We start from the raw sequence: 13,919 nt of genomic DNA on the forward strand, positions 1-13,919 counted from the left end.
GATGTAAAGATCCCACCATCCCCTGAGGCCCCAGTGATTTTATTGTGCAGCTGTTGTTGGTTTTATTTTAGATATGAATAAGTTATAAAACGTTATATGCCCCCCACCAGTTCCCACACTTTTTCTATTGTTTTTTTTTTTTTTTTCAGGCATTCTCCGAGTTGAAGCAAACTTGAATGCCAGTGTCGTTCAGTCCAAAGTTTTGGGAGTCGACTATCTGTTCATAAAATGCAGGGAATCGATTCTTTTTGATTGACCCCTTACCCTAACAAGAAAGAAAATGAAGTGTAACAAAATTGGGAAAATTATTTTATTGAGATTAACACAAAGTTAATTGCTTTTACAGGCACTTCCATTATTCACAATATTTGGCAAATAGCGACAGCAAAGTGGTGTTTTTCAGGAGTGAATGTTAAGTGCATTTGTAGCTTAGCATAGTAATCTGTAACATTCAGATGACAGACTTGTATAACTGCCAGAGTAGTTTTCATATATAAATGAATATCTGGTCATTTATACATCACATATTTAAAAGGCATAGTGATTAAAAATGATATGGTACTTAGTGGATAAAACCCTCTCTGGCTTGTGAGTGATGGCACTATATAAGTGGTTTTCTGCACACTGCAGGGTATTCAAAATGCAGGGACTTTTGCTTATCACATAACCTCTATTTATGCTGGTGAGTAAGTGCTCGATTCTAAATTTCAGATTATCTTTACTGTTTTCAAGAGAACACCTGAGTCCTGATTAGAAATACTAGATACTGTACTGAACAGTGATTTGTCTGAAATTAAAGGTATACCCTACTCAGTTCCAGGCCCGATTGCTATATAATACTTTTAAACAGTGATAGTTCAAGCAGCCTAAAGAGCAGTGCTACAAATGTAAGTCCATGTTCAGTGACTCAGATAAAGTGTATCATACTGTCTTCAATTTCCTTAGGAACAGGAAGATTATAGCTCTGGCAGATCAACTTGTAATTTTGTCCATCATTGTTGTCCCAGAACTGAGTGCCATGCACTTTATAACAGATTGCAAATTCTAGGACTGCGCCTGGATGAAGGATGAAGGGAGGAACTGGAAGATGGAAACGAAAGCTGTCACAGCTGCATCCACCGGAAAGGCCATCCATGTATCTATTAGCGACCCAGAAGGCCTTGATTTCTGAGCAGCTCTTCCAGTTTGTGAAAGAGTAACGCACACTAACCTCTTTTTCAAAGGCCAGGTTTAGGACTTGGACAATACCAATGATGCCTGGCTCATAGCACAAAACCCGTTCCAGACACACCTGCTTGCAGCACAGTCGTTCGAGAAAATTTGAGCAGTCACCTGGTTGAGCTGGGAACACAGGTTTAAGGTAGGGTAGAGATATCTCCAAACCTTTGCTAGCAGTCAGCTCAGCATTCATCAAAAGTCTAAAGAGAACATGTTCTGGCACAAATGGGTCTTCTCCACTTTTAAAAACCTTCACATTTTCCAGGTCCATTCCTAAGGAGTCCACAAATCGGACACCAGTTCTGCGGCAGAGCCTCCTCCTCTCAGAAGGAGACGGAAGGGATTGTGTCCGCCTCTGAATGATAGGTTTTGGAGGAGGTTCGCATGAGAGACTGCGGCCTGCTGGCCTTGCCTGTGGAGCCCTGGGACTAGGTGGACGAATTCTGACAGGCTTTCTCTCTTCTTCAGGTTTTGACCAGGGTAAAGCTCTGAAACTGGGAGGGGAGGTTTGCTTTGAGACACTTGACACCCCAACAAAAAATAGATCATCATCCGTTTCTCCTGGGAGTGTATTTTCCTGGCTATGTCCCATAGACCAAGCCATATTGAAAGCAACATGAAGCTCCACTGCACCTTGAGGGAAACAGAAAGGAAATTCTATTTAGTTTAATTTTTAAGAGAGAAACTTACAAGCAGTTAAACAACTGACCTGGATAAAATAATGGCTTGTGCACAGCTGTGTGGCATAAACATGTTCATCCAAGTACTGTATTAAAACAGCGGGCGCATCCGAGTCGACTCTTCGTTCTAGTCCCGATTATTTTTATATTATTTGCATGAAATCTGGCACTGACCGTTTGAGTGAGAATTAATAACGGCAAGGCGACATTGTCCCTGCGGAGAGGGAAGCAATTGTGCGTCATTTCGTCTCACCATTAAAATCCGCCGTGTTTAGTTATTTGTTGCAGGTGTCGATCATCCATTAGTGTTTATAAAACCATAACAAATAAAGCAGAGCAAAAAGGATATTCAGCGGAATACACAAACGTTAAACGTAGATCACAAACTACGAAAAACTGACAGGCGTGATGACAATCACATACACACAGTGAGGGGAGGGGTGGGGAGGGGGTGTGACTGCTGCCCCGCTCCTTTGTGGGTAATGATGCTAATCTTATAAAAACACTAAACAGATTTGTTTGAACCCGCATCCAAACCCGTTAAAGGACCCCGAAAAATATCACCGTAAATTAGTGCTTGCTATTTATTTACGAGTCTTCATAAGACTAATATCACTAATCTCACTAGACACTGCAAGATTTTGTTGTGAACTACAATTCCCATCATGCAACGCGTAACGCATCACGCCTCACGCTAGATTTGCACATACACGCAGCAGGTAAACAAGACAGAAAAAGACCTTAGTGATGCACAATAACGGATCTGAGCTTATTTCACACACAGCACACTGGTAGGTGCACTTTATCTTGCGCTGTGTAGCAGTGGTTCGCGATGTGGACTTTGTAAATATTTAAAATGAGACACAAGGATTTCTCTGTGTGGATACGCATAGGTTTATTCGGATCTGTGAAGTGACCCGACTGCCGGAGTAATAAAATTAATAATCATTTTTGTTTACTACTTGGAAGCGTGCTAGCGGGTCATAGCTTCGTGACATTCAGGAATGGAGAGTTGTCCTCGAGTAGGGCGACGTCCGGGCTTTAAAAGGAACATTAACGGGACATAAAGTACTATTCGACATTTCTCGGCTCCAGTTACAACAGCTGCGGCAAAAGAGAGAATTAATTCATCGTAATGGGACCCATCCTCCAAGAGCGAACAGCATCGACTATCTTGAAGCGGGTACAAGTGAAGGAGAAGGTTAGAGTGAAAAACGCAGAAAATGCTGCCATTGTTACCAGGTAAGGTTTTTCTCCATTAATGAAAGGGAAATACTGATCAAATTCCGAGCCTCTTATAAACCTCACCTTGCATGTTTATAGACAATTCGTCTCGTAAATATCTTGTTTCACTTTCAGCAACAATAAAAAAGGAAGCAAGGTCAATCAGAACCAGAAACCTCAGAAGAAACCAACTTCCCTGCATAAGAACTGCATCCTTCCAGCCCAGATTAAGAAACCCTTATCCAGAACTGAAATCGTGAGTTCATTTTTCTGCATAACATGACCAGTTTTCATTTCTTTTCATGTATGGCTATACTTATGTTTAATGATGAATAAGCAAATGACATCAGTTGTTCATTGGTAATGTGGCAATAGGGCCAAAATGGGAGCAGACCAAAGCACGTCAAGAGTCCTACAGCTGGCAAGTTTCCACAGTGAGTTGTTCCCTTCGGTTTCAGCTGGAAATTTTTATATTCTTTGCAAAAGCACTAACAACAGCTTTATATTTTACCAGCCCACATGATGAAACTGACCCAAGACACTCCAGATCCAAACCCTCTCAGGCAGATAGCGAGGAAGACAGACAGAAGCCTCAGTCCCAGTGCTGCAGTAATGTAGAGCGAAGTCATATGGCCCCAGGAAAGAGCCGCCTTGCTTTGTCACTGCCACTGGCTCCTCAGCCAATACTGCATCAAGTCTCCTTGCAGAAACACATCTCTGACCTTGAGTCCCTTTGCCTCCTGGAGCATAAAGAGGATGACACAGATAGTGCGAGTGACCTTTCAGACTCAGAGCGGCTCCCTGTGCTGCCTTCTCCATGCACACCTCCACAGCTCAACCTACGGGCTGAAGTTTTCAACTCGATGGACCTACACCCCTATATACCAGGCCCCAGGACAGCAGAAACAGAGAGTGACAGCTACAACTACCCGGACTTCCTGCCTCCACCGTTCAACACCTGGAGCCTGAGGCAACTGGCTGTCTTTCTGAACACGGAGGGTAAACGTGCTCCACGGCCTAAACCAGTTGGACAACTTGAGAAATACCTAGAGCGACTTCTGCAGCTGGAATGGCACCAGATCCAAACTATCCAGGCTGAAAGTGGTCGGCCCACAGCCCCTATTATTCGCCCTAGGGGTCAAGCTCCTAACGGTCCAATGATTGGCAGTCATTCTCGGCCCTATACTGCACCTCCTACGCGGCTCAGTTCCCCCAAATGCCTTCGCCAGAGCCAGCGAGCCTTTCCCTTCCTCTCCTCCCTTGGCAGCCCATCCTCTGGTCAGCTTTCTCGACCAATTTGCCCCCACTGCCACGTCCGCTACCCGCTTTGCAACGGCAGCTGCTCTTCATACGCTTACCAGCGTCACTCCCGTCTCAGCCCCCTATTGGAGCGCAAAGCCCCTCCCACCATCACCCAGAAGAGAAGCAGCAGTGAAAGCCGGGCATCTGCCTCAGAGAACAGGGGCACATATCAAAAAGCTCAACATCCTGTCAGTCCACAGGCTGGGAGAATCCACAAGAAACACATGCAAGCCACAGGAAACATGCGCAGAGCTTCTCAAGAACTTAGTAATAATAAAAAACAACCCCTGGCCAGGAAAGGGTGCACTAGCGGGGCAGCTGAGACAGAGAGTGAGAGGCAGAAAGATCCACCTATAGCTGGGAAAAGTATGGGGTCTGACAAGCGAGTTGTTGGGATGGCAGGTAATAGGAGAGAGAGTGGTGGTCCAGGTAAGAGAGAAGAAAAAGATAGGCAGAGGACAGAGAATGGTGGTGGAACAAGGGTTGGGGCTAAAAGAGTGGCCAATGAAAGTAATGGCTTTAAGGGAACCTCAACTATCAGGCCAAATGGGAAAGTGAAAAATGCCCAATTTGCCAAGTAACAATGTCATAAATTTCAAATGTGTCTCATCAGTAATATAATCTGCACCCTAAGCGCACAATATGTATCTACAAAATATCAAGCTGTAGTTCCTCGAATTTCTGGTTATGGTTCTAAATTGATAGATGTAATATTTTCATTAATTATTTTTCATATTATGATAAGTATTTACAATGTAAGAATGTGATAATTTAGCAAAGCTACTGATGACAAAGCTGAGGTTAATCAGAGGTGTATTGAAGTTGATTAAGTTATAGGTACTAATGGAAGTTATGAACTTTCTGATTTATATTATACATTTTACATTTCAGGTTTGCTGGAGATGATAACAGTGTATCTTTTGAAGTGTCTGAACCTTTGCAATCTTGACCCTAAGCAGTCTGTCATTTAAAGTCTGTTTTGATTGGCACTAATATTGGTCCAAGAATGTATATTTTTGAGATGAATAATAAATGTTTTGTAATGGCTACATGTATTTTTGTAAAGTTTGATGTATAAGGGCTTTCTTCAATTTAATTTAGGCAATCTATTTTTGAAATCAATTTATTCCTTTATTTATTGCCTTTTTTGTTTGATTAATCATGTTTTGCTTGCAAAATGTGTGGAATAGTTTTTTGACTATTCATTCAATGTCTGTAACCGCTTATCCAGTTTAGGGTCACAGTGGGTCTATTTGACTATTTCAAAGGCCATATTTCATATTAGCTAGCAACATAGCAATTGCAAAGATACAGTTGCATGGTCAGCTGTAGAAATTGTCAAATGAATGCATTTGTTCAGCATTGTGTTTACAGATTTCATTTATTTATTTATTTATTTATTTATTTATTTAATCTTGAACATTGGTGGGCTCAAAAATGTATTTTCTTTGAGAACATGGCCTTTTTTTTCAGTATCTGAAAAGGTGCATATGATTTTTTCATTGTCTTTCAAGACTGCATGTCATTAATTTACCAGAACAGTAATGGTAGTGACTTTGTAATTGTGTAGGGTTTTTTTAATATATATTTTACCTGTACTTGAATAATGTTCTATGATGCCTGGTTGAGGTAGTACTTGCGACTATATTTCTGCACATGATGTATCTAGTCATATCATTTTTGATGTTACTCTAAATGTATCAAGGACATTCATGCTCATATACATTACCAGTTTGTGCTTTGGTTTTCCTGAGAGAAATCCTTCAGTAGAGATGAATGCAGCTATTTTTATGAGAAACAACATAAAGTTTTCATGACAGCATCAGAATGTGTCTTGTTTATTTCACTTCATTCAACAGGCATGCAAGTTGCATAGCAGGATATTCTCAGTGTGTTATATAAATGAAATTATACCTTTATTATACACAATATATGTACACACATCTAAAGATCATTTATGTGTTGGTAAGACCACGTGTTAGAGGATATTTTCATGCTCTCTTCTGTCCTGGAAATGGTTTTAGGAGCTGTCGAAGCTGTTTCTTCCGATCATTCACACATCCTGTTTAAAGGCAGAAAATGTATTTGCTAGTGATTAATGTCAGATTTCTAATAATTCATCATAATTACTAGCATGTCACGTGTATTCATAAAAATAAAAGTTTAGTGTCCATAATAAAAAAACTGACCAAGGTGTGTGTTGGAAATTTGGTAGATGCTTCCCAAAGTCTCCAAGCTGACTTCCTCACTGTAGACAGGTCCATCATTCCACATGAGATCAAACCCTCCAACTCTCTTTTCTTTTCCTGTGAGACTGAGGACAGTAACAGTCTCAAGACCATGTGCTGTGTACTATACAAGCTGTGGTCCTTTCTTGTATGATTCAAAGGTACAAGTAGAATATTAAATGGCAGATTTTTCTTTCACATAAGAAACTAAGACCCTGTTAACAAAAGATCACACCATGCAACAAGTATCTGGATTATATTCTGATAAGATTTTAGCCACACGCTTTTATCCTTGGAAGACAAACGCTAGTCTGACGGAAATCTGATTGCTGCGTGGGACAAAATATGCAAATCCCCTTGTTATGTAGCACCCAGTTATTTATCCATTCAGCCTCTTCTCCACTGTGCTGTAGATGGTTGCTGCCCGCACAAAAACAGATCACAGGCCCAGAGATGTATGCACGTGGAGGACTTTCTGTAGTTGAATGTGTTTGGAGAGACAGATGAGTTACACTGCTATATCCTGTGGCTAAAATGTATCTTGGTTTGGTTAGGAGCCCCTTGATATAACAATAAAAGATCATGAGTAGAGAGACCAAGACTTATAATGCTGCATTAGCCTACATTTGTAGCATAAATTGTACAGTGTAAAAAGCTTTATACCATCCTGTGGCATCATTACAATAAATGTAAAACTAACAAGTAAACTAAAAGTACATTCTTTGAAGTCCTGTTATGTTTTTATAAAATAAAAATGGTCTCTCTTTGTGGGACAGACAACCCTCCTCTCTTCTAGGAATGCAACTTAGGTTTTAACCAAAATACTCCCTGTAATACTTCTGAATACTTAAGTACATCATACCGGCCCTCCATGTCAACAATGTGCAGGGTGTCTTCTAGCAGTCTACACTTCATTTCATAATCCTCTTGACTGCTGGCAGTAAGGGAGGGAGAAGCATTCACCTCAATCAGCCACCTGCAGAGAGACATGCAGAAACAGAAAACTGTTCATGTTCATTCAAAAATGTTTTTCATTTACAAAATACAATCAAGTTGGACAGCCAAAATATTCAAAGGCATGTTTCGTACCTATGTATGTTAAATGAATATTCAAGAGAATTAACAAGTCACAGATGCTTGCTTTTACAATTGCATTCTACAATTTTTTTCAGAAAATAGGGATTGTATGTTAGCCAAATCTCCAAGTCTATCTACCAGATACTTTGAAAGTTAAAAGTATAATAAAGAATGTATGACAGGCTTTCAAATTCCAAAAATGCATATGCATTACAAAATCTTATATCGAGAGGGTTTTCATTATATGGACATTTAATCTGACAATGTGAGCCAAACTCAAATGAAATTCCTGAAAAGGCATTTTGAAGTAAATGCAGCAAGAGCTACAGGATAAATGTCAGTGACTTAGCATAATGCAAGTTTAAATATTATGCAGATTGCACAAGCAAAGCATATCAAAGCACACCCAAAACATATTATTTAAGTAGACCGTGATGATATGACAAATTGATGCAAACATGCAAAAATGTCCTGACTAAACACAATCTACTAGAAACTCTGATGTGCCAGTGTTATCACTGAGGAGATAAAATGTTTGTAAAATGATAAAATGTAAAAAAAGTTTACAGATGTCCCTGTGCTAAACTGATCCAAATCTGAATCTGAATAAGGACATATCGATTATCGACTACGAAAACCACTTACGGCTTAAGGTCCTGGTCCAGAAGTATGTCATATCCGTACATCTCAAAACAGTGCTTATCGTTAATGATGACTTTCTGAACACTTTGTAAACTGCGAATGAATATGTTGTCAATTTCTTTAAAAAGAGTTTCCACGGTCTCGCTGCCATGTTTTGCTGTCAAGTAGCGACGCAACTGTTGCATCTGCCATTTGCAACCCTGCAGAAAACAAATATATATATATAATTTAACTCATTTTTTCATAATACATTAGCCATTCAGTTTAAATAATTGATGAATGATTTAATTAATCAATTATTTAATCAATGATTGAATGAATGAATTTATATCCTACAAGACTCAATCATACCATTTTTATGGCCAGTAATGATGGGTAAATCTTTTAACTTTCCCCACACTTTTTTGATGCCTATATTATGTAAATATTATTACTTTCCAATGGCATTTGCATTTTACAGACAGCACCATCCTACTGGTAAGATCACATACCTTCTCAGGGTCATAGTCTGGGGCAGTTTTCTGTACTGCCACATTAGTGAGATGAACATCTATGTATTAATTGCAGTTAAAGATAATGCAAAAATAAATATGTGACAGAAAAATAAAAAGCAGACATTTAAAGGATACACTGATCATCAATACTGCTGAGGGAGAATCTGGTGTTGGAGAATCTGGCAAAACCATCTCGATACAACCAGGCTTTCAGAGGGAGGTACTGTACAAACATACTGTGCTTATCTCATGCATTAATGTCATATTCACACATGCTCAATGCTGCCTGAGGCAGATGTATAACCATCTGCTTTATTTTGTAAGACAAGCATTAAATCTGTAGCAATTTAGAAACTCACTTACTGATGTTACGAGAACATAGACTCTCAGGTCAAATTTTCTGCCTGTGGATAAAGTAGTGAGTAACAAGAAAATTTGTGGCAGTATTAGTAAGAACTAGGACACACAGTGTTATTCACGTGAAGCACCCAACAGTGTATTGTGGAGCATTCTATTAACTGTGAGTGAGATACAAAAACTGTTTGATTTACCACTGATAAGATAGGGGTTCTCAATATATCGCTGCGCTACGTAGCTTTCAACCTGAGCCTCATCTCGTTGTTCCTCAGAGCGAGTACCATCCTTGGGAAAATAAGAACAACATGAGGTTCTGTCCTTTATTATGAAGGCCATCGTGTTCATCTCAATTTTTCATATTCAAAAGACCAGCATAAATGACTTGTTTGTTAATAATAATAATAGTATACGCATAATTCATAGTAGTTATTGGTTAATTGTTCTTCACTTTCATTTATTTGTCATGTTTCTTGCCAATAATAACAAATGCACAGTTTGAAATGAATCTATATGATACATGTTTTTAATTGGAAAGTGACTATAAACATGTGCTACAACAGCATGGTCAAATCAGGTAATCAGAGAGTGGGAATACTTGAAAAGCCCGCCTGCAGTCCAGGTCTACAGGGTGAGTCAAAACTCGCAGGACACCCTTTAATTTTTTGATATGCCACATGACCATCTTCCTATTGATTCCCATTGGAAAAACTTGCCCTTTATCCAATATGGCGGCTTTTAAGATGGTGGCAAAAAGATAGGCCCCCTCACCCATTACTTGCTGGGGTATTTAGACAAAAGGGTGTGCAACATTTGACTCACCCTGTATTTAAAAACAAGAATACAATGATGCACTATAAAATGCAAAATAGAATAAATAAGGCCCTTTATATTCACACAGTTAAAAACATATTCAAATAATTTTTAAAATTGTAGTTTGTATAAGAGGAGAATTTTTGGGGAAAATTACTCTTGTGGGTGCAGGTCTGTCATTTTTAATGCATAATTCATTAGTCACTCTGGAACCGCATAGCAAAATGATGTAACACCATATAATGTAATGTGACATATTATAGACATGTGTAAGTTACAAATGAACAGATTCAGAGAGAAATGTTATACCTTTTTCCATTCCATTATGTCTTTAAGTTTCCGGAACAGAAAAATGCCTTTCCCCTGTGAACGTGCCACCTGAATGGGAGGAAACTTTGTCAGTGTCCAGTAGAATATTTTTTTTAGACTGCAGCAGATAATTAAACTGATAAAATGTATTATAACCTGTGAGGCTTACTGGCTTCATGATCCAGGTACTTCCAGGACTTCTCTTGAACTCTTCTACAAAGAGATGGTACTCACTGGGCAGCTCAAAAGTACGTGGAAAGAAGTCACATTTGGCTGCCTCTAGAGGGCCAGCTTCCCTTTCAAGAGTCTTTCTATAGCGCTTTAGGTTTTTCACCATCAAGTTTTTACGAGTCAGCTGCAAAGGAGGAACAACATCAGAGCATATCTTCCACAGTTCTAAGATATTTGGTTTTAAAAGGATCTGCAGGGTTATAGTTTGTGTCTGTATCATAAAAAAAACTATGTTTAACAGGCTTCTAATGTGTTTTACATACATTACTTTTGTAGACTTCTGCAAAGTTAAAGAAGCTGTACACAGAACATGTAAAGTGATTTGTGTATATTTCTCTGTTTAAAACATAAGCACTTTAATGTCCTTATACAATTGTTCAATAAGATATAATGACTTAGTGTGCTCTACCAAAAATCTGAGTAGGAAGTTAAAGGGTTAAGCTGATTTATATTGAACACATAAACAGAAACTTCTACCTCCTGAAAGCTGACTTGATTTTTCTGTCCTTTAGAGAACACTGATCATCATCGCAAGTGTGTTGCTCATGCTAACCTCATAGTGGTTCCTGAAATGGCATATTCTTACATGCTCCTCCATATAAGAGTGGTCGAAATTCTCTCTGAGCCAGCCTACATCACACCAGTTGAAGTCCCACTCTTTGTCACTGTGCAATGAAGAGTTTAATTGATCAAAAACATGAGCATTTTAAGGAGACACATTAAACGAATGAGATGTTTAGATGTTAAAGACGCACTCTTTGACCTCAATCCATCCCGGTCTCTGGTGAAGAACATCTAGGATTGTGTTGATCAAGCCACATTTATACCTCACACAAGTCCTCCCTTCCCTGTGATGAGAAGGTTTATTAATTTCAATTCCTAAAGATAATTATTTACAGCACACACATGCACTCCACACACATACATATATACCCACAACAAAGGTACTCACCCCTCTTTTCTCTTTTGATTATAAGGACCCTTGTACCCATTTGTCTGCAGGAAATGTGAAGTGAGACGCAAAATTGTTTGCTATAGGTTCACAGACACAATATGACATTACAGTTACAGATAAATACATAGCGAAGATAACAATGACCTTAAAGGTACCTTCCAGCAATTGTTTCCATGTTTTTTATTTGTTTGTTTTTTTCAGATGTAAACAGTCATTCTCAGTAACGGGATTTAACAAGGTGTGTCGTAAAATGTGCGCTGAATCTAACCAATGTGAACTTCTTTACAGTGATGGAGAATACATTTAATTCAATTTATAGAGTGTTTTTAACCACAAATGTTATCACAAAACTACTTTACAATTTTCCTACACATATTATATAATTATTTCCCTGTGTCCTAGCCCAAAGTGGGGGCAAGCAGAGACAACAGTGGCAAGGAAAATCTCAAAACGTTGAGAGAAGCCAAGACTCAAAAGAGAACCCATTCTCCCCTCAGCCGCAAAACAAAGAAAGATTAGTGCACAACAAAAGTACAGAGTATTATAATGAGTGTGCAGTGGTCTATATCACCATGTTCTGAGTGGGTTAAAGGTATGGGAAAAAACTGGGACAACAACATGAACAGTGTAATATCACACTTTATTTTATTTTCAATCCTAAATTGTCGTTGAAACTACACGTTTTCAAAGTTATATGTGATTGTAATAAAGGCAAAACACTGCATGCACTGCATGTATTTCTGTGCCATAAAAGGATTTTAAAACCTTATCTCACACTACTGTAAAACAATGTCTCAGACATTAGGCAACATATTCATAATTCATAAGTATAACCACCTAATGTCATAACTTTCTATGAGGGAGCACTAGTTATTAATGGCAAAATTCCTCAAATGTCTGGTTCCTGTCACTCACAATGTGACCAATTCTGAGTTGGACAGTTACTTTAAAACAGGGCATTTCTCATCAGCCATCACTGACTGACCCTGATAACATCTTAAATGTTGAATTATTATGTTAAAATATTGTAAATATGAAATCATTAGTCTAGCTAGCCTGCACTGGGCTATCACAGACCCAGAGTCGAGAAAATGCTTTGCTATTAAATGATTCACAGGCAGATAAACGTTTCCCTGCATTAATTCCTTTCTTACCTTGCTTTTAGACATGTCTGAACGCGAGCGTAAATAGACTGAGTTAAGTTATTACAGACAGATTTAGTTATGTAGCTACAGAAGTATTGTAGCAGCTCCACAACTCTACTGAGAAGAGTTGTGTTCTTCTCGTTGTCCAGCAACCAACCACCAATGAGCAGAGACCAGGCGACGTAAGCTCCACCCCCAACGAACTCACCATCGAAGATAACTTGATTCAGTGTTATAAAATTATGTACATTTTTATTGCATCATTTTATTGCATGAGGATCCAAAATTCTGTTTCCTAAAGAATGAGTATGATGGTCTTAATTTTGTGGAGTGTGAGGATATCTATTATAAATGTAGCACACACTGTAGCACTACACCTTACCACTAGATGGCGACAAATGATTAAAAAAACGGAAATAAAATCCCGGCTCAACACTCATTTTCTGAGAAACTGTGTAGACAAAATCAGGATTATTTGTTTACAATTTATTTCTATTTTAATAAAAAAAAAAAAACAAGCCCATAATTAATAGAGTTTTTCTCAATTGCTAAAAGACTAAATCCCATTGGCTGAACAGAGTTCCCAGTTGCCTAAACTCATTAAGCTAATTGTTCAGTCTGTTGTCAATACATTAAAACATTTCACATGGTAAAACACTATTTGCAGATCTCACTTGCATTTTTCAGCAAAACTCTAAACACATACTCATTCTCCAAACTCACAAGAGAAAGAGAAAATCTGCTGAAGCCATGGCTTTAGCCTGTGTTGATATAGGTGAGGAATCATGTCAGGGCTGGATACAGCACACAAGAGGCTTCTTCCCCCGCTGCCTCAGGAGGGAAAGTATTGCTTGTGATGTCGATGAAGTGCTCTGGCCTGACCCAGCCCAAAGAGGAAGCACAATGATCACCTGTTTAGTCCTTTGATTGTTTGTCCCTATATATATATATATATATATATATGTATGTATACTGTAGTATAGTGCATTGTAAGTTGTATACTGTACAATGAATACATTGTATGACCCTGAACATTGTGCTTGCTAACAAGTCAGAGACAGAAAAATATGAAATTTGTTTTGAGATTAAAAATTTTCTTCACCCTGAGAACTTTGCTTTGAACAGTGTTTGCTGTTTTTTGTGTGTGTATTGTTTACTGACAGGGCGGCACAGTGGTGCATCAGGTAGTATCACAGTCACACAGCTCCAGCAACCTGGAGGTTGGGGGATCGATTCCCACTCCGGGT

General features: G+C 38.8%; 3 protein-coding genes across 5 annotated transcripts; 1 reads left to right on the forward strand and 2 right to left on the reverse strand.

Annotated features, from left to right (window-relative positions):
* Positions 1 to 301: 301 nt before the first annotated feature.
* Positions 302 to 2,313, reverse strand: ppp1r3da (protein phosphatase 1, regulatory subunit 3Da). Of its 2 annotated transcripts, none has more exons than XM_066672153.1 (2): positions 2,152 to 2,313; positions 302 to 1,851 (listed from the first exon to the last, which is right to left on the reverse strand). In XM_066672153.1, the coding sequence occupies exon 2, from the start codon at positions 1,820 to 1,822 to the stop codon at positions 908 to 910; it is 915 nt and encodes a 304-aa protein (XP_066528250.1). In that variant the 5' UTR covers positions 1,823 to 1,851; positions 2,152 to 2,313; the 3' UTR covers positions 302 to 907. The 2 variants fall into 2 exon arrangements, with proteins under 2 accessions (XP_066528250.1, XP_066528251.1); XM_066672154.1 differs by having other exon boundaries at positions 1,928 to 2,313.
* A 339-nt stretch (positions 2,314 to 2,652) lies between these two features.
* Positions 2,653 to 6,263, forward strand: fam217ba (family with sequence similarity 217 member Ba). The gene is made up of 4 exons (XM_066673169.1): positions 2,653 to 3,140; positions 3,258 to 3,378; positions 3,498 to 3,556; positions 3,637 to 6,263. Exons 1-4 carry the CDS (start codon positions 3,034 to 3,036, stop codon positions 5,003 to 5,005), a joined length of 1,656 nt encoding a protein of 551 aa, XP_066529266.1. The 5' UTR covers positions 2,653 to 3,033; the 3' UTR covers positions 5,006 to 6,263.
* A 17-nt stretch (positions 6,264 to 6,280) lies between these two features.
* On the reverse strand, positions 6,281 to 12,812 carry ttll9 (tubulin tyrosine ligase-like family, member 9). 2 transcript variants are annotated; one of them, XR_010802753.1, is made up of 14 exons: positions 12,682 to 12,812; positions 11,525 to 11,568; positions 11,328 to 11,420; positions 11,126 to 11,237; positions 10,511 to 10,696; positions 10,342 to 10,410; positions 9,417 to 9,507; positions 9,229 to 9,269; positions 9,001 to 9,088; positions 8,863 to 8,921; positions 8,375 to 8,571; positions 7,515 to 7,628; positions 6,614 to 6,730; positions 6,281 to 6,486 (listed from the first exon to the last, which is right to left on the reverse strand). XR_010802753.1 is itself a non-coding variant. In XM_066673170.1 (14 exons), the coding sequence occupies exons 1-14, from the start codon at positions 12,694 to 12,696 to the stop codon at positions 6,416 to 6,418; spliced, it is 1,305 nt and encodes a 434-aa protein (XP_066529267.1). In that variant the 5' UTR covers positions 12,697 to 12,812; the 3' UTR covers positions 6,281 to 6,415. The 2 variants fall into 2 exon arrangements, 1 of the variants encoding a protein (XP_066529267.1); XM_066673170.1 differs by having other exon boundaries at positions 6,614 to 6,738.
* Between the last annotated feature and the right edge of the window lie 1,107 nt (positions 12,813 to 13,919).

This window comes from Hoplias malabaricus, chromosome 5 (assembly GCF_029633855.1).
Source record: "Hoplias malabaricus isolate fHopMal1 chromosome 5, fHopMal1.hap1, whole genome shotgun sequence".
NCBI lineage: Eukaryota > Metazoa > Chordata > Actinopteri > Characiformes > Erythrinidae > Hoplias > Hoplias malabaricus.